Source organism: Berghia stephanieae, chromosome 4 (assembly GCF_034508935.2).
Source record: "Berghia stephanieae isolate SIO BIC M18660-M18661 chromosome 4, UCSD_Bste_1.3, whole genome shotgun sequence".
In the NCBI taxonomy this organism is placed as follows: domain Eukaryota; kingdom Metazoa; phylum Mollusca; class Gastropoda; order Nudibranchia; family Aeolidiidae; genus Berghia; species Berghia stephanieae.
The window spans coordinates 48,999,718-49,026,537 of NC_088363.1; the positions used below are offsets into that span (position 1 = coordinate 48,999,718).

The 26,820-nt window shown below is 34.2% G+C and overlaps 1 protein-coding gene across 1 annotated transcript in view; it reads right to left on the minus strand.

Moving 5' to 3' along the window:
- Positions 1-244: 244 nt before the first annotated feature.
- The window catches only part of LOC144970744 (SWI/SNF-related matrix-associated actin-dependent regulator of chromatin subfamily A member 5-like), a 27,939-nt gene continuing 1,363 nt past the window's right edge, over positions 245-26,820 (minus strand). Inside the window, exons 2-23 of the mRNA XM_078910730.1 lie at positions 25,055-25,135; positions 24,166-24,344; positions 23,127-23,227; positions 22,236-22,336; positions 21,571-21,750; positions 20,833-20,988; positions 20,046-20,177; positions 18,476-18,544; positions 15,597-15,706; positions 14,965-15,101; positions 14,506-14,595; positions 12,931-13,052; positions 11,988-12,140; positions 11,310-11,442; positions 7,694-7,842; positions 7,171-7,404; positions 6,492-6,605; positions 5,898-6,023; positions 4,878-4,994; positions 4,231-4,365; positions 3,215-3,427; positions 245-2,721 (exon numbers count right to left, since the gene is read on the minus strand). Coding sequence (XP_078766856.1) covers positions 2,542-2,721; positions 3,215-3,427; positions 4,231-4,365; positions 4,878-4,994; positions 5,898-6,023; positions 6,492-6,605; positions 7,171-7,404; positions 7,694-7,842; positions 11,310-11,442; positions 11,988-12,140; positions 12,931-13,052; positions 14,506-14,595; positions 14,965-15,101; positions 15,597-15,706; positions 18,476-18,544; positions 20,046-20,177; positions 20,833-20,988; positions 21,571-21,750; positions 22,236-22,336; positions 23,127-23,227; positions 24,166-24,344; positions 25,055-25,135 — 3,012 coding nt within the window. The 3' untranslated portion in view covers positions 245-2,541. The remainder of the gene's footprint in view (positions 2,722-3,214; positions 3,428-4,230; positions 4,366-4,877; positions 4,995-5,897; positions 6,024-6,491; positions 6,606-7,170; positions 7,405-7,693; positions 7,843-11,309; positions 11,443-11,987; positions 12,141-12,930; positions 13,053-14,505; positions 14,596-14,964; positions 15,102-15,596; positions 15,707-18,475; positions 18,545-20,045; positions 20,178-20,832; positions 20,989-21,570; positions 21,751-22,235; positions 22,337-23,126; positions 23,228-24,165; positions 24,345-25,054; positions 25,136-26,820) is intronic.

Consider the following 26,820-nt stretch of genomic DNA (forward strand, 5'->3'; position numbering starts at 1 on the left):
CAAGTTGGAAAACAGATATAGGGGGATAGAAGACACAATAAGTACCTCCCTGCCCACTATGGGAGGTAGGAACCCCACCCAGTTGTAAATCCTTCTTACCACTACCAATTCGATGGAGATGCATGCACAACTATCATTTTGTTTCACTTTCACATTTTTATTGATGTAGAAAAACGGATAATAAAATAAAAGAGAAAATGCTCTCACAACTCACATCCAAATAAAGTCACAATGATGGCGACCATTTCATATTTACAACATTGATTTATTCACAATTCACATTCAAAAATAGAAGTGAACACCTTATATGTTGGGTTACATTCATTTGACTCAAAAGTATGCAAGTATTTATCGTAATGATAGCAATGAAATATGTAAATAATACAGCATCCTCCAAGGACCATTCAAATCTTGACAACAGCTTTACACAAATTAAATGCAAATTAATGAGCACAGTATTTAATCAAACCATTTTGACATAGATAGGAGAAAACAGAATATTTTAAAAATATTTAAAAAGGAGATTCATGTTCACATTAAAATTAAAGACAGAATGTCAGAGCTTGAGCCATCCTATGACTTGTGAATTATACTCACAATTCTGTGGCCCCCGTGCATAAACCCTAGAAACCACAATGTCTTGAAAAATGAGTTGTTGATGTGTGTAACTCATGGGCCACAGTTTCTTTATTACATTTTTCAAGTTTGGATTTTTAAAGATTGGTCCATTTTATTAAAACAAAACGGATACTCCTGTTATGTTTAATTTTCTAGGGTGCATTATATATATATAATATGGGTTACCAGGTTCATGCAATGCATGCCCACAAAATGTCACTCCAATGCTTTGAAAAAATATATTTTTTCAAAAACAGAATTGAAAAAACGATTTGTGCTCCACATATAAATGAGCTTTTGAAGACTTTTCTAGTTTTATTTAATGCCTTTAACTGTTAACAACCTAAACAAATACACGGCAAATATAACTGGAACGTACATATCCTGAAAATAAGATGTGGTAATTGCAAGCAGAATTCTCTTTGACTTGAAAAGCACATGGAATTTAGAACTGCCGCATTCTCAGCATTTGACCATCATGAATGGCAAAAATACTCCACATTTGAGATGATAGAACCCAAACAATATCAGTATACAATATGGAAAAAGTAATAAGCAAAAATGAATATAACACCTTAAAAAAAGAACAAAATACCCGGCACGGAACGATTCGGGCTCAAAACCCTTCTTCAACCAACAACAAAAAACAATAAAGACATAAATACATTACTAAATTCCAGATTGACGACAAGAGAAATTTTGAGCCTGAAACGTTCCGTGTTGGGTATTTTGTTCTTTTTTGAAGTTGTTATATTCAATTCTGTTTATTACTTTTCTAGCAGCTTAGAATCACATAACATATGGAAGAAATCATGATGGAGAAAATATGAAAATATAAAACAAAAAAACGTTTAAAAATACATATGTACACTGCTGATGATGAGATAAGCAATTTGTGATACAAATATAAAGACAGCTTGAGTTTTAGGGTTTGAGGTACCCATTATTCCTGACAATCACATGAAAATGCATGTCCATTTGAAAAACTAAACAAAGAAAAGAAATTTTTAAAAAAAAAGAGAGAGAGAGGAGGAGAAAATAAAATAAAAAATAGTAAACATGCATTGAAGAAAAAACATCCTGAATTTCAAGATTAAAATAAAAAACAGCATAAATTTGAAAGCTAATCAGGCCTTTTTTTATAATTATTTGTTGTTTGTTTTTAAATTGATAGTCATTTTCCATTATCAATTCATTCTTTGATGAGAGAATTATCTCTCAATATCCAATAGCTTTCTTATTATTTATCTGGAAATAACTTTAGAAATAGCCATGCAAATCGACGAAACCATAACTAGTAAAATTGCTCCTTCAATCTCTAATTGTGAAAACTTTGAGATAACATGACAGGAAAGTGTGAAACTAACTAACACCCTGATCGTATACAGATAATTGAGATATGATCCATTACATTTCACTTTTGGAAACAGATCAAGGGATGCCAAAGGCATTTTTTAAAAAACTAAATACTAAAACACGTGAACAGTAATCAGAATGATGAAAATGAAAGCAACTGAGAAGAGGGAGTGAATTTTTACTCTAATTTGGGTGGGGGGAAAAAAACAAACACAAACAAAAGATTTAGATTTCAATGTAATAAAAGACATTTCTTTCTGTGATGAATTGTGTCATTCTGATAGGTTTGTAGAGTAAATGGACGGGTACAGTCTTGGTCTAGCCTTAGTTAATCGACGATTACTACCAAAAATAGTTTGTTCCCTTGTTGCAACAAAGCATGACAGTGTTGCCATATCTTTAGAAAAAAAATATAGCCACAGTTCCTGAGGGAAAGTAATTAATATGATACACTTTATTTTGTTGTAATTTTACATCAAATGTTCACAACAATATTTTTTTTCATGATTTTTTAAAGATCTATTTACATCATAACAACGATAAGTATAAATTAAACCCCCTTTTCCCTTACGTCTTCTTTTTCTTGGAGGACGGTGCTTTAGTGGGCGTGGCTTCTGATTTTCTCTTTCCCTTGCCAGCACCTGACTTGGGTCCCTTCTTCTTTCTCTCCGCCTTCTCCTTCTCCTCCAATTCCATGTTCTCCCTCTCTATCAAAGTAATCAGAGTGTTACACCTTCTCTGAAGTTCCTGTAGACAGGACAAAAAAAAAAATTAAATAAAAAAATTTGAATAATATGAAAATCTTTATTTCTTTCTTACAACGAACACAAATGAGAATCTATTGTTTATGTAGGATTGAAAGGGCATCTACAGGAAATTCTGGGAACAAATCAATAATTTAGGAGTAATTTAGGAAATTTCAGACAATTACCTTCAACACTTTTTAATCCTTATTTATATGATTTGTCACTTTACAATACATTTTTAGTCTTGGTGTTTTGTAACTGATTTTGAAGATATATCCATTTCTGAGTAAAATAACCGCATTTTAACTAAATTCTAACCTAAAACTTAACTTTAAACATCCAAATCTGTAGACAAAAAAAAATTATCAGAATTTGGCCCACAACAAATGTGTATTTTCTGATAATGTAATCTGTATAAGCAGCAGGTCTGTAAAAGTTTAAATAAACACGTGGCAATATAAAAACCAAAAAATGTTTAAAAAATAAAAACTTACCATAGCTGTCCTGGACTTGATAAACCAGTCAAATCTGAATTGAGGTGCCTGTCGGACAGCTTGTCTGAGCTCGTCGTAAACGTTCTCCTTGTCAAATCCAAGCTTGTGTAACATACACACCAGGAATCTGTCTTCCTCCTCTGTGTAGTTCTTGCCTTTGTTTGTGCCGTATTGGATTCTCAACTGGTGGAAAGGTGCTCTGTACCTTGCCATCTATATATATTAAATTGAAACAATGAACAAAAAACAGTGGTTGAAAAATCTAATTTGATACACTGAAACAAAATAGATAATGCCTTGCCTGTCGTAAAACAAACAAACAAACAAACAAACAAACTGTAGCTGTAAAGTGCTTTAAGCATATCTGGGATACTGGTCTATACAAAAACCCAACATATTTTTTTCCCTTGTATTTTCTTTCATAATAAATATCAAATCAGTTGAGGGGATGAAAACATGTCAACTAATTTAATAAGTCATGTCTCTCTTATCTGTATAACTTAAGAAAAAGTTTCTTTCATTTCCATGGGGACAGGGGTTTATCTCCAAAAAAGATCAGATAACACAGGCATAAATGAGCAATAATAAGAGTTATCTTTCTTGCCCAGGGCTTAAGCTGGGTGAGACTAAACTAAAATAATTATTCAAGGGTTAAAATAAAGGAGTAGCAATTAAAGTAGGCAGTTGATGGACTCTGATCAGAGATAACAGACATTAAGTCTGTATTAATTTATTCTTTTTTTTTTTTCCATTTCAACTTATAATACAGTTATAAACTTTTACATGAAGTAATTACAATAAAATGTTTTAGTGCTGAGCAATTTTACATAAAGCAAATCCATAAAATGCTTTAGAATGAGGAAACTTTACTCACTTAAACAAATGATTACAAAGTTTGTTGTTTTTTTTTTATTTTGTTTTTTTTTTAAAAGGCTATTATTTTCAAAGGTTTTCCTCAAATATTATGGTTAAAAATCCAAACCGAAAGGAAAAAAAAATCATAACTTGACCATTACCTTGGCATCCAAAGCCTTTTTGATGCTTATCCTCCTTTGTATTCTGGCCTCTCCCCTCTCAATCTGGGCCATGATCTTCTCAATATCTTGCAACTCATTGCAACGCTCCCAGAATACACTGCTGTACAGGTTAACCTAGGGAAACATGGCAAAAAAAAGATTTGTTTGTATATACGATCAAAGAATTAATTAAAAAACAATCCAAATATCATATCCTTTATCAATAACAAAAATATAATAAAAGTTAAAAGAGTAATTGCATTTTAAAACTAACTCCATGTAAAAACCACATTTATCTTTTTATAGCATTTAAATATTTTAAAGGTTCGAAGATCTAAAGATTGACTGCAGTGTAACTTCAAATTTGAGATATTTTTAAAAATAATTGTTTTAGTGTATTTTTTTTCAAAGGAGTGGATCAGGCTGACATTCGACATATCATTCACCTTCTGACTTCTGCTACTCTGCTCATTATTCATATTTTTCTTAAAGCTATGAATTCTGATGAATAAAATCAAACCAATCTACTGCAAAAATTTAAAAAATGGAAATCAATAACTGTTTGTTTTTTTTCTTTGTAATTTTCTTAAGAAAAGAACATCTATAAATTCAGTTGAGAAGTACATTTTAATTGTTTTTCCAATTACCTCTTCTGGCAGTTTGCCTTCCACCTCTCTGGCAATACTTTCAATGTCGTCCCTTCCAAACTTCTCATTGGCCTTGATGAATTGCTGGAAGTCCCTCTTACTCCAGTTGGTGAAACCCTGACATTATAGAGACAAGAAGAATATATTTTTTTAAACATGTTACTGTTTGTAACATATCACAATGCTACAGAATATTCAAAACCGTGATCTGCGGTCTTTAGCTTGAATCAAATCTGAACAAAACTGAAACAAACAAAAAAATATCATTTTAAGCAAATGAATTCACTAAATATTAACTTTTAAGTGTATCAATAATCAATAACGGCCGTTCGTTATTATCTCTGATATCTGGATAATGCCACTGTCTCTATTCAAAGCCACATTTCACAGAAATAAAAAATATTGTAAATGGTGAAAATTGTGATTTGGGAATCGTGTTTTTCAAGGGGACTTGAGTTGAAAGCTTAGATATTTACATTTACCTAATAATTATTCATCTTTTCACAGTGTATATTTTACACAGTAAGAAGTGTTCAAATTTTATACTCGTATGATGAAGTAGGCTACTATGCTGAATTCATTGAAATCAAATGAGTATAAACTAATGACATTAAAAATCATTATTGAAATTTTGGTTTCAAGTCCTGATGGAGAGCATAGAATAGCCATGAGCAGACCTGCCTAGTCCTGAGAAAAATTAGTAGACTTACGAATTTTTGGCTCTGTCTACAGAACTGCATACACGTCTTTGACTCAATAAATCTTGTTTAAAAGGAAAGTTTAGTTCATTGGAACCTATATTGAGGACTTTGGAGCATTTTTGGATAATGATGAGGGCAAATTATTATTTTGCAAAGCTATCTATAGTGACTTTATCATTTCTTCTCTTGGAACTACGAATTTTTGCATGAGGAAGGTTTAAATTAATACTGATACCAGGTCAAAGTAACAGCAGTTTTTATTCAAAACCATGTCTTCACACTTTATTATTGTCATCTAAAAGTTTTTTAATAAGTTCACCTCTTTGAGAAGAGATTCCTTTTCTGCCAATTCATCGTCATCCAATTGAGCAGACCCATCTATTTTACTCTGTTCTTCTTTCCTGATGCGGTCAGCGTCAGCACCAAACTCAGGATTTTTGGGCACCTAAAGAAAAGAAAAAGAGAATCACTTTCTAAAATAGTTATAACAACAATCACTGTGTTGAAATTCAAATCCTGACAGATCTAAAACCTTTTTTTCCCCCTTCTATCTTATAATATCCTTGATTTTCTTAAAACAAAATGCTCTCATCTAAAGTTTAAAGTTTAATTTTGAAATTTAATATAAAAAGCAATGTACCTGTTTCCTGAAACTATAAGATGACAATTTTTAAGAGATTTTATTCAAGCCTTTTAATTATCTATATGGGTTTATCCAGTATTTTTCGGACTAATAATCTAAAAGTAATTGTAAAACATCAAATACGATGAAATGGTATGTTTAATGAAATACAAGTTTTAGGTTAAAGGATATAAAACATAATAAACCATGTTCAAAAACCTATGAATACGTTACACCATCTATCAGCATCTGAGCCAATAAAACACCAAGGGATAATATCCTTAATCTTACCTTGTATCCAATAGTTTTACGGAAGTAATATATCTCCTTGTCCAACAACTCAAATAGCCTGGGAGGGAAGAACTGAAAGTCTTGAATGCTGGGTTGTTTTGGGGGACGGGGAGCCTGGAAATTATAAAGGAAAAAAAATGTCCAATTCAACTCATTCTAAAATGGATGCATAAATTTCTTATCATCAGATTAATGGTGCCACAAACTTTTCTTTTATAGGAAACAATATTTCCAAACATAAATACAGTTAACTACCTTTAGATATACAATACCATCATGCTGTCTCACACATTTGACTGGTTATCAGAGATAACTAACATTCAATTGTTCTCAGAATCATTAATTTCAAAATTAAAAGTTTACAAAAATAAGTAAAATATAATTATTACTAGATATAGTTGAAATTTATTCATTAATTCTCACAATCATAATGGATTCAAAAATTAAAATTTCATTAAGCAAGCAAAATAAAAAATCTATCATTTCTTAACCATTCAATCTTCCAATTGGGACAAAGTAAAAGTATTTTGTTAAAGCGACATTAAACAGTTAACTGCTGTAATCTAGAAAGACACTATTTAAAATTTTGGCCAGAAAACTCTCAAACCTGGGACTTCACAAAGTCCCGGGTTTGAGATAGCTAGTTAATATGAAGCTATATATATAACTTGAAACAAACCTTGGGTGCCTTGGGTTCACTGACTCTCAGAGCCTCCCTGAAATAGGCGTCCACTGCATAGTTGGCCTTCCTCTCTCTTTTAGGGGGTTCAATCCAAGCTCCTATAGTACCAAGCTTGTGTTTCTCCCTGTAATCTTCACCCTCAAACTGGTACACACTGTCTGGGGCATCCATAGTAAAGTTACGTAGACTGCTCTCTCCAAGTGTGTCCATTTTCTCTTTCATCTCATTAGTCTATTATAAATAGAACCACAAAAAAGTTAACAGACAAATGAAAAAAATTAAGGTTGACTCTATAAACCATTCAATAACAAGTCACTATTCAATAATAACAATAATACTAATACTAAAATTAAAATAAACTACAAATTGGTGTTTAGAGAATGGTAAAAAAAAACACACCAAAAACCACAAAAAAAACCCCCCAGAAAATTCAAATTGCAGGAATCTTGTCAGACAGTTTGACAATGCCATCCGAATTTAAAAGAAAAACGAATTGATTAAAAACTTTTCCCTATCCTACCTTCTTTTCTCCTCTGGCCATGATAGCATCAATATCTTCATCTGTGATTTCTGTATCTTTGGATGCAAACACGTGGCTGGCACCATGACGGATCATGTTCAACACCTCGTCTTTACCCAGTTTGTTGGTGTTCTGATCCACCAGACGACCTGAGAGAAAAAAAAAGAAAATTTGTTGTTTTTATTCCTGTTGATCCAATTTTAACTTCATTGACATAAATAAAGGTTTTGACCTTACAAAATTTGTTAAAGATCAAGGCCCACTAAAAGACACTAATCCATTAAGCTTCTACACATTCTTGGGTCAAATAAACCCCGATTACATCTTTAACAATATTTTCTGATCCATGAATTTAAAGCAATATGATGCACTCACTCAAAAGGACAAAAAATTGATTAAAGACCTTAAACATCAAGAAAAGGCCCCAAAAGCTATCTCATACCTGTTCAAAGAGGGCCTTACCATGTCAGAACTTCACAGAGCTATGAAAAAACTCAAGTTAAGGAAATCCCCTGGACCAGATAAGATACACAATGAAATGCTCTTGCATCTTAGCGTGAGAGGTAAACAGATGCTTCTCAAACTTATAAATCTAACATGGGAGACAGGAATAGTACCAAGGGGATGGAAAAATGCTATTATAATTCAATCTTAAAGAAAGATAAACCACCCGACGAAACGAAAAGTTACCGACCAATATCTCTCACCTCATGTGTTGGAAAGGTCGCTGAGAGAATGGTAAATAACCGATTATACTGGTGGCTGGAGACATGTGGCCTACTAAATAAATATCAGGCAGGCTTTAGGATAGGGCAAAGAACAGAAGATCAATTGTTTAGATTAAGTCAAAAAATAATTGATGGCTTTCACGATGGAAAACATACAGTCGCGGTTTTTGTTGATCTCCAACAAGCCTATGACAAAGTATGGAGGAAAGGGTTGTTATCAAAAATGATGGACTACGGAATTGATGGAAATCTCTACTTCTGGATTAAACAATTTCTCAGTAACAGAACAATCCAAACAAAATTAATAACGGACTGTCAAACAGAGAAGTATTAGAGGAAGGTCTCCCACAAGGATCCTGCCTCAGCTGTACTCTCTTTCTTATTTTTATAAATGATCTACCAGAAGTATTACAGACAGAAAAGGCCCTATATGCTGACGATTTAGTTATGTGGTATACTACGAAGCACCTACCAATAGCCTCCAATAGAATAAATGAAGATTTAGAAAACTTACACTTTCTGTGATTAATGGAAATTAAAAGTTAATTGCAATAAAACAGTCTACTCTATATTTACTAAGAGTCATCCTGTTTCCAAGAAAGAAATAACACTCTCCATCCAAGGCCATCGACTCACGAAAGAAGAAAACCCCACATATTTGGGCATACAGTTAGACAGACAACTATCTCTGAACAAACACACTCAGAATGTAAAAATCAAAGCCACAAAGAGACTCCAGTTACTAAAACGACTAGCCAGTACTAATTGGGGAGCAGACAAAAACTCGCTTCGACAACTCTATTTAGGCTATGTGCGTTCCGTCATGGACTACAATTTAGCCCTCCAAAATGTAGGTAGTAAAAACACACACAAAACCTTGGACAGAGTACAAAACCAAGCCCTTCGCTTCATCTCCGGTGCCCTGAGATCGACACCCACAGCAGCATGTGAAATACATACTAATGTGGAACCACTAGGACTTCGCAGAGAATCAGCAGTGCTTGAAATGGTTGAAAGATACAAACGAAAAGAGGAAAACGATCCAAACAGAATTCTGGCAGAGAAATGGAAACCAAGAACAAGATTAAAACAAAAATCCCTGCTACACATTGCTAACAACTTGAATGAAAGACACAGACTCCCAGAAAACAGAGAAAAATCTATTTTAATCAGTCAAAAACCTCCATACGCCGAACTAAAACTTCCAAAAATAAAGACTAACCTCATAGAAGAAACAACAAGAAATAAAAACAAATCAGATATACAAACATTAGCAATGAAGACAATACAAGAATACCCAGACATCTGGATACATGTTTACACAGATGGATCTGCCCACAAAGGAACTAAAAATGCTGGGTATGGGTTTGTAGTAGAATACCCAGATAAAACCTGTGATAAAATCCACAATTCTTGCGGAAGCTCCTGCTCAAACTACGAGGCAGAGGCAGTTGCAATAGAAGCCTCACTGCGACACCTCTCTTCTGTTTTCCAGCTAAACCCTTCAAAACTTCAAAACACTGTCATCTTCACAGACTCCAAATCGTTCTCCAAGCTCTCGATTTAGATAAACTCTCCTCAACGTTCAATAGTTTAAGATCTCAACTAGATGAATTCCTTACAACACACAGAGTAGACTTATCTCTCCAGTGGATACCGGACATTCAAATATACCAGGAAATGACAATGCAGACAGACTAGCCAGACTCGGATCAACACTTTTACAACCATCAATTCCAGTATCCTTAGACACAGCGAAACAAATAATCAAAACAAATAAGAGAGAAGAATGGATGAACAGTTGGGCAATGAGCACCACGGGTAGATGTATGTTTTCCCATATGACCACTCCTGTAAAGACTGATTGCCTAAATAAGCTCAGAAGACACCAGCAAAGCATCATCTTTCAACTAAGAACACAACACATACCGCTCAACAACCATTTAAGCAAAATTACAAAAGACACATCCCCTTCCTGCCCCCTATGTCAACACCCCAATGAAACAGTAACACACCACTTGCTTGAATGTCAACCTCTTGAAGACCTGAGATGCACATTCCTCCCACCAAATCCAAGCATCAGTAACACACTTTATAGTCACCTGGAACAACTACAAAAGACATCTAACTTCCACATCATGGCACAAGACCGAAGGGCTAGAGCTCAGGTGGTCGCTGGTTCGGATAAGTAAGTAAGTAAGTAAGATGCACTCACTCAACAAGAATGTGTTGGAACTTTGGGGTCACCATGGGTCTCAAATCAGAAGGAATATTTCATGGCTTTCGTGAAATGCGCGTTTTATCCGAATATAGAAATAATTAGAGACGAGACACTGTCATAAAAGCTTATGACAAGCCTCAGACAAACATTTTCCTTGAATAAAGTACTACAAAAATTCTGTTTCCTCTAATTTCCTTCCTTTGTCATTGTCTTCTTCTTCAACGGACTACAATCCTTTCATTTTTCACAATTTGGAACAGATATCTATCTTTCAAAATGGCTCTCACAGCCAGGTCCTCATGAACAAAAGAATAATAAAAGACCAGATAGGCATCATACATGTTTCAATAGTTAGAAGATACATCATAGACAAAAAACAACTGTGAAGCACATATCTGGCAGGATTAGTGAATTTTATCTTTAAAATGTCACATATTTTGCAGAGGACATCCCTTTGGTCAAATAACCATTTTAAAAATAGCGGGACTTGAAATTTTATATAGCGTGATATCCATTAAACATGCTCAAAGCATTATGCAAGGGGTCCACAGCCAACAGATTTGGCATAAATCCACTTGTAGCAAAAATTTGAGACCCCTTTTTTACGGTGGATATAAGTAAGGATGAGAAATGCATATACAACACAAAGATAGTGAATAATTTATACCTTGTTGAATGACAACATTATCCAACCTCAACTTCATCTCAGCCCTCTCCACTATTCTCTCCTCAACCGTGTTCTCGGTGATAAATCTAAACACTCTGACTTGTTTCTTCTGACCGATTCGATGAGCTCTGTCCTGGATAAACAAGAAATAAAATATTGTTCAACCTGCAAGACAATTTTAATGAAAAAAACATAACAAACAAACAGAAAAAAAAACCCCAAACAAATACAACAAAAATGGCAAGAAAAATAGACCTGCAACAGGTAGTCATAAAAAAAATAAAATAAAAAATCTATTTTTAAGGAAGAAAAAGGTCTTGTAATTTTACCCATGGGTGCCAACGGTTAGAAGGACTGAAATCTAAATATGTCAATAATTTGCTGAACCGGAAAAAAGGAAACTTTTAATTGACATGTGCATTACGCTTAATTTGACTTCCACTCTCTAAACTCTCTTTTTCTTTGATCAGTGCCTACAATTTTTTCAACTGGGCATTTTCAGATTTTTCGTGAAATCAGAAATCCAGCATAAACCAGAGAGCTGGCATCTTTGTCAAATCAAAAAAATCGTAAATGCCAACATGTAGATTAAGGAGTAACTAAGCAACACAGAGTAAAACCTAGCTCTTCACAATTTGGCTTTCTTGACTTTTAAATCAAGTGTGGTTTCAACCTTACCATGGCCTGAAGATCCACCTGAGGGTTCCAATCGGAGTCGTACAGAATGACAATGTCGGCAGTGGCCAGATTGATGCCAAGACCACCAGCCCTAGTAGACAACATGAAGACAAACTTGTTACTGTCTGGGTGGTTGAAGTCTAGAATGGATTTCTGAGGGAAATAAATCAAACAAGGAAAATTAGACCAAGAACAAATAATTTGGATGAAAGAAAAAAAAAAAAAAAATCAAGTTCTACTTGAGGGAACAAAACTTTTGATTCTAAAAAGTGATATAATTACCCAAGTTTATGAAAATCTCATATAAAAATCTGAAAAGAGGCGTATGAAATAGTGCCAGACAAAACAAAAATAAAAACACCCTTCTGTCTGGCATCATTACATGCTGTAGCCTAAAATATAAGTAGATCTTCCATCAAACATCTGATGAATCGCCTTTATGGTACAATGTAAGCAAATTGCAGGTTAATCATCTTGCCCAAGGGGAAAAAAATAGTGTCTGAAGCATGGCTCGGACCCAGGACCTTCTGGGTCTCAGTGACATCCTTTAACCACACGTATTTGTAAACCAACAATATAAAAAGAGACAAAACCTCAAACTAAAACATCACCCTGACCCAAAAGCCCCCATTCCTTTCCCCTCTACACTGTCGACCATCATCTTGCCAAGACTCTCACTTGATGCCAGACTGTCTAGGCTGAAGTCATACAAAATCCAAGCAATTGAACATTCATGTCAAATTATGACAAAGACATGATTTTTCCTGGGATCTGAATTTAGGCCTGATCTTTATCAGCGGAATATATTTTGCAAAATCCCCAAAAACCTCCTTATATCTGCAGAAAATGACTATCATTGATAAACAGAAAAGAGAGGGAAATTCAACTGTATAGAAAAGAGCACAATCATTTTTTTTTTAAAACCAGCTAAGAACGAACTGACCTGTCGTTCCTCATGCGGTGTCTGTCCATCCAATCGACAATAACTGTGACCCCTCCAGAAACAGTAATCCTCCAAGATGTCCAGCATACGCGTCATCTGACTAAATATCAGGACACGGGAGTCTGGTGGGAGGAGACAATTCATGAAGAAAAAAGTCCGGTTCAACACACCGTTATGATAACTTTTTTTAATTAAGAAAGGTATAGAAAACAAAACAGAAAAGATAATATGAATAAATGTCCTGTTACATGTCAGCCAACTTTTCAGAGAGCAACACAACAAAACATCCAGACATGTACATTGCTTTGATCGCAGTTGCTAACCCTAAATTTCAAATATCAGCATCGTTTTACGGTTAAAACCTCAAATTTAAGGAACACCACCTTGGGCGATAGTAAAGTCTTAAAAAATATAACGATTAATATCAAGAGCACAATATGTTCATAACGGTACTGTAGTCCATTTCAAAATTCATGATCACACTCTTGGCTTGTATCTTTGAAACTGTCTGATAAATTTTTGTTGTAATTTTACATGATGACTTATATTGCTCTAGATCTTACAAATTATTTTTTGCTCATTGGAAAAACAACTGGTTCAAAAGTTAGCTTATTCAAAATCTATAAGTCAAGGACACTGCCTTGCATGTTAAAATAATAGATTTACAGTATGTTTTTTAAACAATGTGTTTCATTATCGTTTAGCAAAATATTAACACACTACATGCACCCACAGGATTTACGGGTGGCATTGAGAGATATCCATCACAACAATAAGGTGAAATGCAGTGTGATGTACACATTAAATTTGCATTCCACCCTCTTTCTTTTTGCTAAAAATCACTCAATATTATGCGAGTAAAAGGGGATGGGGATGGGAATGGTATATGTTGCGTTTGTTTTGTGTGGAAATTAAGGTGGAGGGGTCAAGAATTCTGCTGTGTCCATACGACGCCCCTACTTGAAAATAGTCCTCATAATGGAGATGGGGTAAAGGGTGATTTGGGCATGGGTGCCGGTGCAAAAAATCTCTGCCCCTGAAAATGTTTGGATTCTCACCCCTGAAGGACTGGGTTCAAGGGCTGCTGAAGCTCTAAGAGGGTGGAGGAGCAGAAGTAAAGCAATGCCCTCACCCCACCTCCTTCTGCAGAAAATGAATTTTTACAATTCTAAGGGTACAGAATTAGCCATTCCTGCCTTTAACAATATCACACAGAAAAGCAATCAAAACTCTAAACACACTCACTACCAAAATTAAATAGATCGAGTAGCCAACAGTGCACACTAAAACTACCAGCTTATTAGACGCAGCAAATAATATCTCGATCATTGATTCCCCCCAATATAATTTCATCAACATGGTTGGCTCCTATGTATAAATTATTTCTAATACAATACCAATAAATTCCAATTTCAATAAAGAAAAAAGTTTTACAATAATTTTAAAAAGGAAAAATGTTCCAATCAAAATTGTTACAGATGCCCCTTGAAAGGGATTCAAAATGTTAACTACATCCCATCTTATGAGATGACAACTACATCCCATCTTATGAGATGACATAAATGAAATTCATACCATTTTCCTTAAGTTTGGGAAGAAGTTTATCTAAAATGACCATTTTGCCACAGTTTTCGACCAGGTGATAGTCGGTGGTGTAAGGGGGACCTGAACAAGAAAAGAGAAATAAAAAGTAATTTACTGACAAAGTTTTTGATCCAAATTTATTCATTAAAATTTTCTAAAGTACTACGTTTGTTTTTTAAAGTACAACATAGTCAAAACTAATCATTACAATAGCACACAACAGAGATAATTAATTTACAAAGAAAAAAATATCCACTCTGGAGTATTTGAGTGTTTCTGTCTCAGATTTTTACTGTTCCTTGTTTTAATTTGCTATTCAAAAAAGCATAATCCTGAGACCTGCAAGCGTCATCTCCATACTTATTACAATCCTATGTTTTGTTTTAAAAATATTTCTCCCGTTTGCCAAATCGGGACAGTTGGCAGCTATGTAAATGAAGTAGCAACTACCTGGCTCCATCCCATCAAACAGATAAGGATGGTTACTGCATTTCCTCAGCTGCATAAGGATGTTGAGCAGTCTCATTTTGTCTGAGCGACCAGCTCCATTCACTACGTCAATGTCCTTCATCAAAATCTTCGTGTATCTATATAAAAGAGGAGAAAAATGTGATAAAGAAAAGAATTTTGTTGCTCACACCTCGATCTGGTATTATTTTAGGGTGATTTAGACATTGAAAATTGAATTGTGAGAGTCTGAACCATGACTTCTGGGTTTTAAGTACACAAACAAAAGAGTAGAAAATTTATGAATTTCCGGGACAGAAAGCTGACATAGGAATTTCCATAACAAAAAAAAAAAAAAAAAAAGAAAAGAAATAAAAAAACATGTATAAACCCAATTTTTTAAACCACAAAGTTCTAGAGACACCAGTTATAAATGTTTCAACTAAATCATAGCTGTTATTGTTTAATTTCAGTTACTAATTAATCTAAATATCGTTCGGCATTATCAATGCTTAAAATCTCCATTGATAAATCAACAAAGAATTTTATAAATAATCAAGCTGAACCACTGTACATTCACAACTTTAAAGCAGCAAGCTCGCTTGTACTAGAAGAAATAGAACTCTTTTACTCACAATTCTCTTTGCATCTTGCTGAGACCAATAAAAATCTTTGTCTCCTTCTTTGGCAACAATCTCTTCTCCACATCTGATTTGATTCTTCTCAACAAGAAAGGCCTCAAGACCTAAGGAAAGAAGAAGATATTAAAGACAACAACATGACATCAGAGCCCAAATTTTCTTACTACTTAACATTAGTAAATATGAAAATCTTGTACATCAAAATAAATTTTACCAGAAAATGTTTATATCGATATTGTTATCTATCAATAATCGGTCTAAATAAAATACAATTTTAACTTCGGCTACTGTGCAGTGCGAGCCACAATATCAACAGACCTGCCAACCTTCCCAGAATGAAAAGTGTATTCTATGATCCTAAAAAGTGTATTTTTTAGCAAAGTGTGGAAAATAAAAGTGCGCAAAATACAAAAATTTATATAAAAGCTATCATCAAACCCAAATCAAAAATAAAATCTGATCTTCATCATTCAAACATTTGCAGCAATCACTAGTAATTACAAAATTATCGGTTTATTGAGAAACTAAAACTTATTGACCATTTAAAATCAGTATAAGGCTCAGAAATTGCAATATCTAAGGACATCAAAGAAATGACCAAAAGACCCCAAATATGTTGGTAGTATTGATGCTAGTGCCTAAAGAAGAGGAGGTGGTGGTTGTAGCAATGGTGCTCTAGTGGTGGTGGTGATGGAAGAAGTAATGTGGTGGTGTTGTTTGTGGCAGTGACAATGCTGTGATGGTGGTTGTAACCGTGGTGATGCCATGGTGGTGATGGTATGAGATGATGATGCTGATGTCCCAAATGAAGTTGTGATGGTGATATACATCTGCCAGCCCAGTAAATCAGTTGAAGGTTTTGAGATAAAATATTTGTGAGAGTGGTCTTCAATCTAATAGAGATGACAATTTGCGGCAGTGACAAGATAATTTCCATTATGTTATCAAATGATCTATGTCTCTCTATCGATCTCTCTCTCCCTTTTCTATAGCATTTACTACTACTCCTCCTACTACAACTATTCCTACAACCACTACTAGACTAGTACTATTACTACTACCACTACTACTTCTGCTCCTACCACTATTACTACTACTACTACCACATACTAATACTGTTACTGTTGGTCAAATGATGGGAAATTCACACATATCACAGACAAGTTAAATACTTCTAGAGGATTCATTTTGAACCATTTTGTTCCTAAAGCTGCCCAGTTGGTAGTGAAAAAAAAAAAAATCACTCATACAAAATAATAAATTTTAAAGAAAGATCAATAAATTTTTTTTTAACAAAATAGAGTAATTTTAGTAGTTATAAAGGGAAATATTAGTAGTTATAAAGGGAAATAATCCATTTATGTTTAAGCTTATCAGCAATAGTTTTTAATTGAAAGCTTCATTGCCAAAGATGTTAGTTAAATTTAATTTTCACTTAAAATTTTCTATTTAACAAGAGGTAAAAGCTTAAATGTGGCCTGAGGCCATTTAAAGTATAAAATAAGCTTAAATGTATAATTCTATGCAAATCCTCAAAAAGTTATGAGATAAATATTGGTGAAAACCGGCAACATATAACTAACTGAAATGATAACAATAGTACTAACTGTGAAGTATCATTCAGAAACACGGTCAACAATTGATGTATGACATGTTGTCATTTTCAACATCATTCATGCTTGAGAAAAAAAAAAAAATCAAAATATTACAACAAAAATCGTACTAAAGGTATTTGAGTCCAAAAATCGTACTAAAATAGGATTAATCGTACCGGTTGGCAGGTCTGTATCAAAAGCTTGGAAACTTTTTTTTGTGTAGGTCAATAGCATCCTGCTACCTGACACAATGCTTAAGGACTACGACATCATTATTGATTACAATCTTGAGGTCAGTGGTGAAGTCCCACCAATCGACTCCATTGTTGATGTGGCATGGAACCCTGATGCTGAGTCAGATGAGGGACTGCACCATTTGAACCAATTTTAAGCATTGTCACTATAGCAGCTACCAAAACCCAACACTGCTTTGCAGAGAGCATTTCCGTATTTTACACCATTGCCAATGCTGAGGAGAGGGTCCAATAAATGATTCCTGGCCTTCAGAAACGGACTGTAACGACTTTTAAAAGTCAAATTCAGTGAAACATCTTTCAAAACCGAAAAGACCCCACCAAATTATCCAGATTGACTTCCCTTTTTGTAATCTTGCATTTTCCATTTCTTTCCCTTCAATTTTTTGTATTTCATCATTTAATCCTTTACATTCTTTGTGGAACATAGGGCTTCAACAGTACATCTCCACCCTATTCTGTTCTTTGTCTTCTTCTTCATCTCTCCCCAGGACATTCCAGCCAACTTCACCTCTTCCTCACAAGACCTTCTCAATGTTTTCTTTGACCTCCCAATTTTCCATTTTCCCCGAGGGTTCCAGTCCACAGCTTGTCTCGCAATGTCTGTTGTTTATTTTCTGAAACTGTGACCAATCCTTTTCTCTTCTCTTGTTGAGATTTGTTTGCTAATTGCCTCTAGTCCAGCTTTTTGTAAGGACTGATAAACTGATGTTTTTATCAACATTTTACCACAGTCCCAATGATGTCGATATATCTCTCCTAGACTGTACATCATATCAAGTGTGACAAATAAGAGATCCATTCATGAAGGAAAAAAGACAGAAAACTTCTTTCAAAAATTAGACTTTTCACATAATAAAATTATGAAGCAACATGTGAAGATAATTTTGATGCTCAAAATCGAAATTAATTTATAACCATTTTTAAAAAAATAATAATAAATAAATAAATATAAACCATCCATTCATGTCTCAACTTTAAAATACCATCAAATTAACTAAAACTAAACCAAGGTAACACTTACTGCGTGCAGTCTCTCAACCAATTCATTGTCACCAAAACATGCGCTTGAATTGAACCAAGCATCAAAATCCTGTTGGGAGTAATAATAGCGATTTTAAAAAATTATGACAAGACTTATCACAGATGCAAATATTACAATTTGAAGGAGAGAAACAGAATTGTTTGGGTTTTTTTTTTGTTTTTAAGGGTTTTATGGCTCTTGCAACACATTAATGTCATATAAGTGCCAATAAAAAGGAAGAAAATGGGACAGTAAAAAGTACTAGAATTACAATTAATCCACCCAAGAAAAGTTAAGAGGAGGAATTGGTCCAAATAGGAAACAAATGGTAGATTCCAAGAGCACACTATCACAGTACTTAGTTTGAGATCACCTAAAAGTCTCATCCAGACACAGGCACAGGTCCTCACTTAGAGGAATTCACTCAAATGCTTACAAATCATATATAATACATAAACAAAACAAAATCGTGCATAACAGAGAGATGATTTACAAGGAAAAAAATATAATCTCCCAAAGCTAACTATACATTTGACTGTTTCCCTCTCAGTCAGGGTATCCGGCTAGGGCCAGGACAAAACCAAGTAATCTCATTCCAAGACAAAGACAGAAAGCAAGCTGGAGAACAGATATAGAGGGATAGAAGACACAGTAAGTACCTCCCTGCCCACTATGGGAGGTCAGGAACCCCACGGAGAAACAGAATTGTATAGACTCACAGAATATCATTGCTCATCAAACAAAACACGAAGCATAAGACCAAGGACTGGAATTTATACTGGTTTCTGTCGCACTTAAATATCAACAATGGTTTGCTACCCTTTGGGTAAGAAATGGGGAAAATTACTACCACCAGATCAAAGTTAGAATCAGCTATCCAAACTCTTCTAATTGGGCTGGGGGTTTGGGAAGAAGGCAGGAAATGCAGATTCAAAAAGTTTGAATAATATGCTTTACTCCATCCTTCAATCCATATTTCTTTCAGTTTTCCAGTAAAAAAAAAAAAATGCATATCATCCCAAAATGCATGATTCCCACCTACCTATATGAATTTTAAATACTTCAAAGTTGATGCAGTGTAAATTGCTCGCATTTGTTTGGGGGGGGGGGGGGGGGGGGGGGGTAAAAATACATTCACTATACTCTTCAACAGTCGTAACGTCACTTCCTTCCTAATGACGCATGGTAACTTAGTAACACTGGCTCTAAACTATCGAAACAATGGCGGAAGCCCGCATGAAATATTTCTCTGGCGAGCATAAAAGCATATCCAGAGGGAAAGACCCATAAATTTGATCTTGTTTTGACTTTTACACATTCTGATCACAAGGCATAAGAAAAGTTCTATCCAGCATGAAGAATAAAATGTAATGATCTTCTTTGTTTAGAACCAAGATGGCCGTCGTTGCCGGGCGGCGTGACATCAGACTACTGAATCCAATTCTTCCCTCAATAACATTCAAATTTGTTGTAAAAAGCCAAATTCAGCTAAACTTGACAACTAAAAAACATACAATTTCACCTTCAATGGAACAGAAATAGAAATCTAAGATAAAACTAGCATATTTACCTCAGAATTGTTGAAGACATCAGGGAGCAAAAAGTTGAGCAAAGCCCAAAGTTCATGGAGATTGTTCTGAAGGGGTGTGCCAGTCAGCAACAATCTGTTTGTCGACTTGAACTCTCTCACAATTTCGGAGAGCTGGAGGAAGACAGATGAAACATAAAGGAATATTGCAAAATTTGCCTTTCATTTGTTTTTAATGGTTTTACACATTTAGGTCATATCAACGCCAGTAAAAGATCAATAAATTCTAAACTAACAATTAAATGCACCCAAGACAATGTGAGACAAAGTTGCTGGTTGAAATAAAGAACTGAACTAGATTCCAACAGCTTACGTTAGTGTACTTTGTTTGAGTCTACCTGAACACAAAAATAGACTCTCACTTAGAGATATTCACTCAAATGTTTAGAAAGTATATTCAATATAGAGAGATGATTTTCTGCATTTGACTGTGCCCTCTCAGCCAAGGTCAGGTTTGCTACAATCAAAATTACTTCAAAGTACTTTCTGTCAGATTTAACAACTTAGCAAGGTTATCACTGTTAGACAGGGATGTACTACTTAAATATCAATGTTAAGACAAAATTAGAAATTATAAAGCTAGACAACAGCAATGATATTAAATGATGAGACAAAAGCATGCATGTGTATGTGAATGGAAAACAGAATTTAACCTTTTAATCAAAAGAAAAATATACATTTGATAACTTACAAAGGATATGTAAATTTAACAGTTAAATGAATAAAAAGTGAAGTAAACACATTTGAAAATAACAAAACAAGCCTTTACCTTAGATTTTTCATTTTTGATTCTATGGGCTTCATCAATGACAATATATCTCCAGTTGAATTTCTTCATGACAGACTTTTCACGGATGACCATCTCATAGGATGTAATGCAGACGTCCCATTCTCCTGGTACCAGGACATCCCTGATTAAAGCAGCCTGCACAGGAAAGATGGGAAATTAATAGAGTTCCCTGTAATCAACACTCATCTTAACAGAAATAAATGTACAGATTTTGACAATCAGAGACCACTATCTGATAAGGAATGGGTTGAATGTATAAAATTATATCAATCTCAATAAAGAAGAGATATGTTGCAGTATGGTCATGTAAGGTTAAAATAGGAATAATTACTTTAAACAATACCACAGAACCAATGAAAAACAATTAATTGAGAGAGGCAAGGCAAGACATTTTTTTAAAGAAGGAGAAAGATTAGTTCTTTGGTGGAAATTAAAAATTTCAGTTGGAAAAAGTGAAATAGCATCACAAGTTAAGTTGAAGGACATTAACATTGACCTCTTTAAATAAGTGTAAAATATTTCATCCTTCATCCTAATTCTAATTTGAGCCATCTTGATGTCCTGGCTTAATTAATCTTATAAAATGTAAATGTAACACCATCATAATGTCACTTGTTTCCATATTAGTGATCAACTAAATTTTATGAAAAGCATTTTCAATAGGTCTATTGCATGCATTTCAAAGCCCAAACCAATGTGATTCATTTAACCACTCACTCTGGCCTCCTGGTCACCGATGAGACAGACAGCCCTGAGGGTTGGACACCACCGTTCACACTCAGCTTTCCAGTTAGCCAGTGTAGATTTGGGACAGATGACCAGATGGGGGGATGGAATGTTGCGGTAATGCTTCATGTAGCCCAACAATGATATAGTCTGAAGAGTTTTACCCAGACCCTGAGAAGGGAAGAGACAAAAAAAAGAAACAATTCAACATAAGTGAAAAAAAAAAACAATAAAATTGTTACAAGAAAGTATGGACTGAAAAAAAAAATTACCTCTCTGAAATGTTGATAACAAAACATTTACACTTAAGTATCCTCACAACTGTGACAAATATTTCTCAGCCGTCTGTCGGATTTTAAGTGATGTATTAGTGTTTTTATCGTTTTTGTTATTGGCTGAAGAAGGTTTTGAGCCCGAAACATTCTTTGTTTGGTATTCTATTCTTTTTTGAAGATATTATCTCTAACTTAGAGATTCATTTTTGCTCATTACTTTCAACATTCTTTCATTGTCAAAACTTAAGAAAAATGTTGGCTCGCAGTGAAATATGGAAATTGAATTGTTATAAAATAATTTCTGGTTTGGAATTAATAACTCAAGGAAAAACAAAATTTTATCAAATAGATCCTAAGAATGCAAAAGTCAAACATACGAACCATTTCATCAGCGAGAATTCCATTAATACCATTTTCATACAGGGAAATCATCCAATTGAGACCACGAATTTGGTAGTCTCTCATCTCTCCTGACTTGATGTCTGAAATGACGATGTTTTATTGTGAAAATGAAAGATCATTTCAAAATTCTGATGAACCATGAGCAAACAAAACTAGTTGAAACCTTAAGCTAAATCATCCCAAAGATTGAATTTTGTCTTTCCAGATAATTAGAATTTTTACATCGATTCAATGTTTCATACACTTACTATTCAACAAATACTAAAATAAACTTTCAAAAAAGCCAGCAGATACTTTTTTTAAAAAGGTGTTCAAACTAGTTTAATTCATCTCCGGCTTTTCTATCTTCTCTGATAAAAAGATGTCTCCACTCTTAACAGTCAAATAAAAAAGGAAAATTGACAGAAAAAAACGAGGAAGGATTTATAGAAAAGATAATTTATTTAGCCCTTCTATGGGCTTAAGCATTGCGATGTGAATGTTGCATGAAACAGATATGATTAAAATTAACATGAATTATTGACTATGATATAATCATAATGGTTTTTCAATTATATATTTCTTTACAAAGACAAGCAGTCCTCTGCCACAGGAAACAAATCAAAACAAATATTTTACAAAATAATTTCTAACTTAAAATCCACAACCATGTCAATATTGAGAAATCTCACTTTAAAAAGTTTTCAAATAGATTGAAGTGTCATTCAGTTTAGAAAGTTCCATTTCTGAGTTTAACAGAAGCATTTAAAAATCCAAATGCGGAAAACAAATCATAATTTCACCCCCTTTAAAAAGAAATATTTATAATAATTAAACTGCTACAAACCCAGGTCTGTACAATATTTTTTTTTTAATTTCAAACATGCTCACATGAAGGGCTGGCCTCAAATCTCACAAGAACATTTCCAGATTTCTTTGCCTCAGACAACAGTTCCTCATCCTCCTCTTCCTCTGTTCGTCGATGACGATGACTTAAAAGATAAGAAGAATAAGTGGATTATTAGTGAAATTCTAAAGATATGGACTACACGACAAAACCTTCTGTTTCCAATCCAAAGTCCATTTATTCATTATAAGGCTAAAACATAAGAAAAAATAATTTAAACTTCAAAAAAATTCAAATCCATGCCATAGCCAATAATAAATAAGTCATTTCCAAACCAATTTGTAATCTCTGCCTCAATCTAGTATCAAACCAGACGTCAAATCAGACATTGCAATTTAAATTGAAATTGAAGTCATAACATTAGAAACACATTATAATATGAAGATATCAATTACACTCACTTGTAGGTGACCAACACTTCAGTGAGGAATGTATATGAAATAAGGATAAAATTAGATTGTAATTCCATTAAAATTAAAATGTGTACGAAACATACACTATCCTACAAGATATCAAACAAAAGTTTATATAAAAAGTGCAACGAAAAACCCTTCTCAAATAAAATTCTTGAGATAAGGTGGAAAATTTTGACATATTCTACATAGTAAAGCTGAAATTCCGGTCAATAAATCAAAAATCCATTATTTCTCTGGACTAGGGGATGGCCAACAACAACATTACCTTTAACACTTGATAGCAATTCGAAACAACTCAATGACAAAACCAGATTAAGATCATTGGCAGATATCAAAGGCACAAGACAGAGACATTTGGAGAATCTTCACCACATGATTAAGAGGAATGGTAAGAGCTCTAGTCTAAAGTCGGATTACATCAAAAGCAAAGGCTTTAAGCTGAAGGTGTAGTTAATTAGCAGTATTAGTTTCTCCCCAAAATAACACAATGTAAATCCTTTGAGATAAATTGACTGAAGAAACAAAAGCATCAATGTTAAATTATTACAGACACATTTGATAATCCAATATGATGTCAATATAATGTAAATAAAAAATAGAAACTTACTCTCCAGCTGCAACCAGTTTAGATTTTTCATCCATGGTCTTGTGCAGTTTGGGCCTCCCTTTCATTTTCAACGGACTGGTGGGACCTCCTCCACCTGCCTGGGCTCCCGTCTGCATGAAATGGGCAAACAACTCTGTCTGCTTGAGAAGGAAGTCAAACCTATTGCTTCTGTCAGTTTCCTGGATGAAGACGGCAGTGCTTGATTAATCATACATTGTATTACAGTATTAATAGGTGGCAATTGAAAAACTGGATACGTTCGATTTTAAGGACAATATCACTTTGAGAATTTCCTTACATGATCTTGGACAAAAATTGGTTGAAATAAATGTGTTAAAAAAATAAGAAAAGAAAAGAAAATGAAAACAATTTTTAAAGGAAAATAAACTCTTTATTTAGCTTGAAAAAAAAATAAAAATGTCAAGTTCAGATCGTTCCTAAATATATTATTTTTTAAAATGGTTTAAATATGAGAGGACAATATGGCTGATGTAAGATAAGCATGTAAGACTGCAACTTGAATGGTTATTAATATAAAAAATATAGGTAGTTCACATTTTCTAAATTTTTAATAACTTTCCATTGTGTGGCATAACACACAATAATCTTGTAGTCATTCAGAGCCATGAGGAGGCAGAGTTTATCCCAGTTTCTATTGCGTAAAACAGACAATAACAATTGCTTGCTACTGTTGGGATAGGATGCTAGTCTATCGCAAAGTACTTTTCATGAGATCCAGATTCAGCTCCCCAACCATTGCTGGGTGGGCAGAGGGGGTCAGACACTTTTCTCGGGATATATCTGAGCCCCTTTGGGTGCAAAGCAAGTGCTCTACTAACAAAGCTATCAGGATCCCCCAATATCTTGTGTACAGGTTTAATTTCCTCACCAGTTTTTCTTCATAGGCAACATCTTTTCCCCTTGGTGGAGTCTTCAACAGAACTGATGGCCCACTGACTGCACCGGAAGGCTGAGAAAGAAATACAATGTGAAACAATTAATTCATGTGTTAACATCAAATGTTTCACAACCAAAACTAATAAATTAAACAAAATTTGACCCGATAACCAAATGGCAACACCAAAACTACTGTCATCAGATGATAATCTTTGTGAGTTGGCTTCCATGTCAACTTTAAATCAGTTCCACAAACAACCGAGGTGTTGGGCTTAGGGGAGACCATGATACGAAATCAAAGAGAACAAGCCGGCACTTGGATCATTCTTCTATCCTCCCATTTCTTAGCAATGACTATGAAAATTTTTCTTTTCTATTTTTGTAGGAAATACTCCTCTTAAATCAAAGCCCTATCTCCACTGAATAAAAATCTTTTTGAATTTTGGAAATCCATTAATATATAACAAAGTTATGCAGTTTCAAATGTGTCACAAAGAGAAAAAAATATGGAAAATATGGGACGCCTTTTCTGCGTTTTATTCTGGTTTGTGGCTGTATCTCGCTTAATACGTGGAATAAGATATTAAAACTTGGCAATTTTATGGCAAAATTATCAGAAAATATGATGAAGACATCAGAAAAGTTCTAACTTGTATAGTTTTAGAGCTGTATGGCTAGGGTCAACTATAATTTTGTTTTAAAATATACATAATATTGATCATTTGGAACTTTTCCGAAGTGTAATTTTGTATCTACAACACATACAAATCAAACGAAAAATGCCTGCTAAATTATTATCAATCAGTCCCGTGAGACCATGGCTTATGTTATTTCTCGTATTTATTTGAGAGAGAGAGAGAGAGAGAGAGAGAGAGAGAGAGAGAGAGAGAGAGAGAGAGAGAGAGAGAGAGAGAGAGAGTTAATCTACTATCCCTATGACATAACAATGAAACAATGCCTTAAATTTTAAAAAGCGTGCGAGGATTTGTGTCGTCAGTCACCGCGAACAAGTTGCCAGATGGCCACGTGTGTGGCCAAATATATAATTTTGCTTCTTTTATTAAATTTTATTCATCTATGTTTGTCTCATTGACATTTATCCTAGTTCATTTTAAGTGGGCCAGTCTTAATAGTGAAAGCCATATGATTTTCTATTTAGCCACTTTTGAAGTCGAATTTGGTCAGGTTAAAGTCTGGCCACCTGGCAGCCTTGCCTCGCTCACGTCATTTTCGTGTCGTGCGATGGTGGAGCAAAATGGCCGTCTCCATATTTTCACTCATTGAAATGCAAATTGAGTTGATGTTTTGTGAGAATATGGAAAAAGTACTATGGAAAAAGTACTTATCATAATCCAATGAAATTTGAAATATAAATAGAAGAAATGTGCATATATAACCTTATTAGCGACAAAATCTCTCGTCTTTGTAGTTTTAGAAATATTGTACTCCAAAGAGTAAAAATCTATTTGTAACAGTCTTCTGGTAATCGTACGAGTTTTGTCGCTTAACATAATCTAAAATGACCTATTTTCTAACAGTGTGCCAACTTTCAATCATATTCATCGATAAACAGCTTCGTAATTAATTTTTTAAAATAGCATGTACGGAACGGCTTCGTCCCATATTTTGTCGCGAATTTGGGCACTTCGTGAGCGAAAAAGAGGCCCAAAGATTTGTGCGGGATAGTCATTGATACATTTCTTGTCAATTGACGCAGACAGCAGACGTTTAGTTTTTTATGTCTCAGTAGAAAATAGG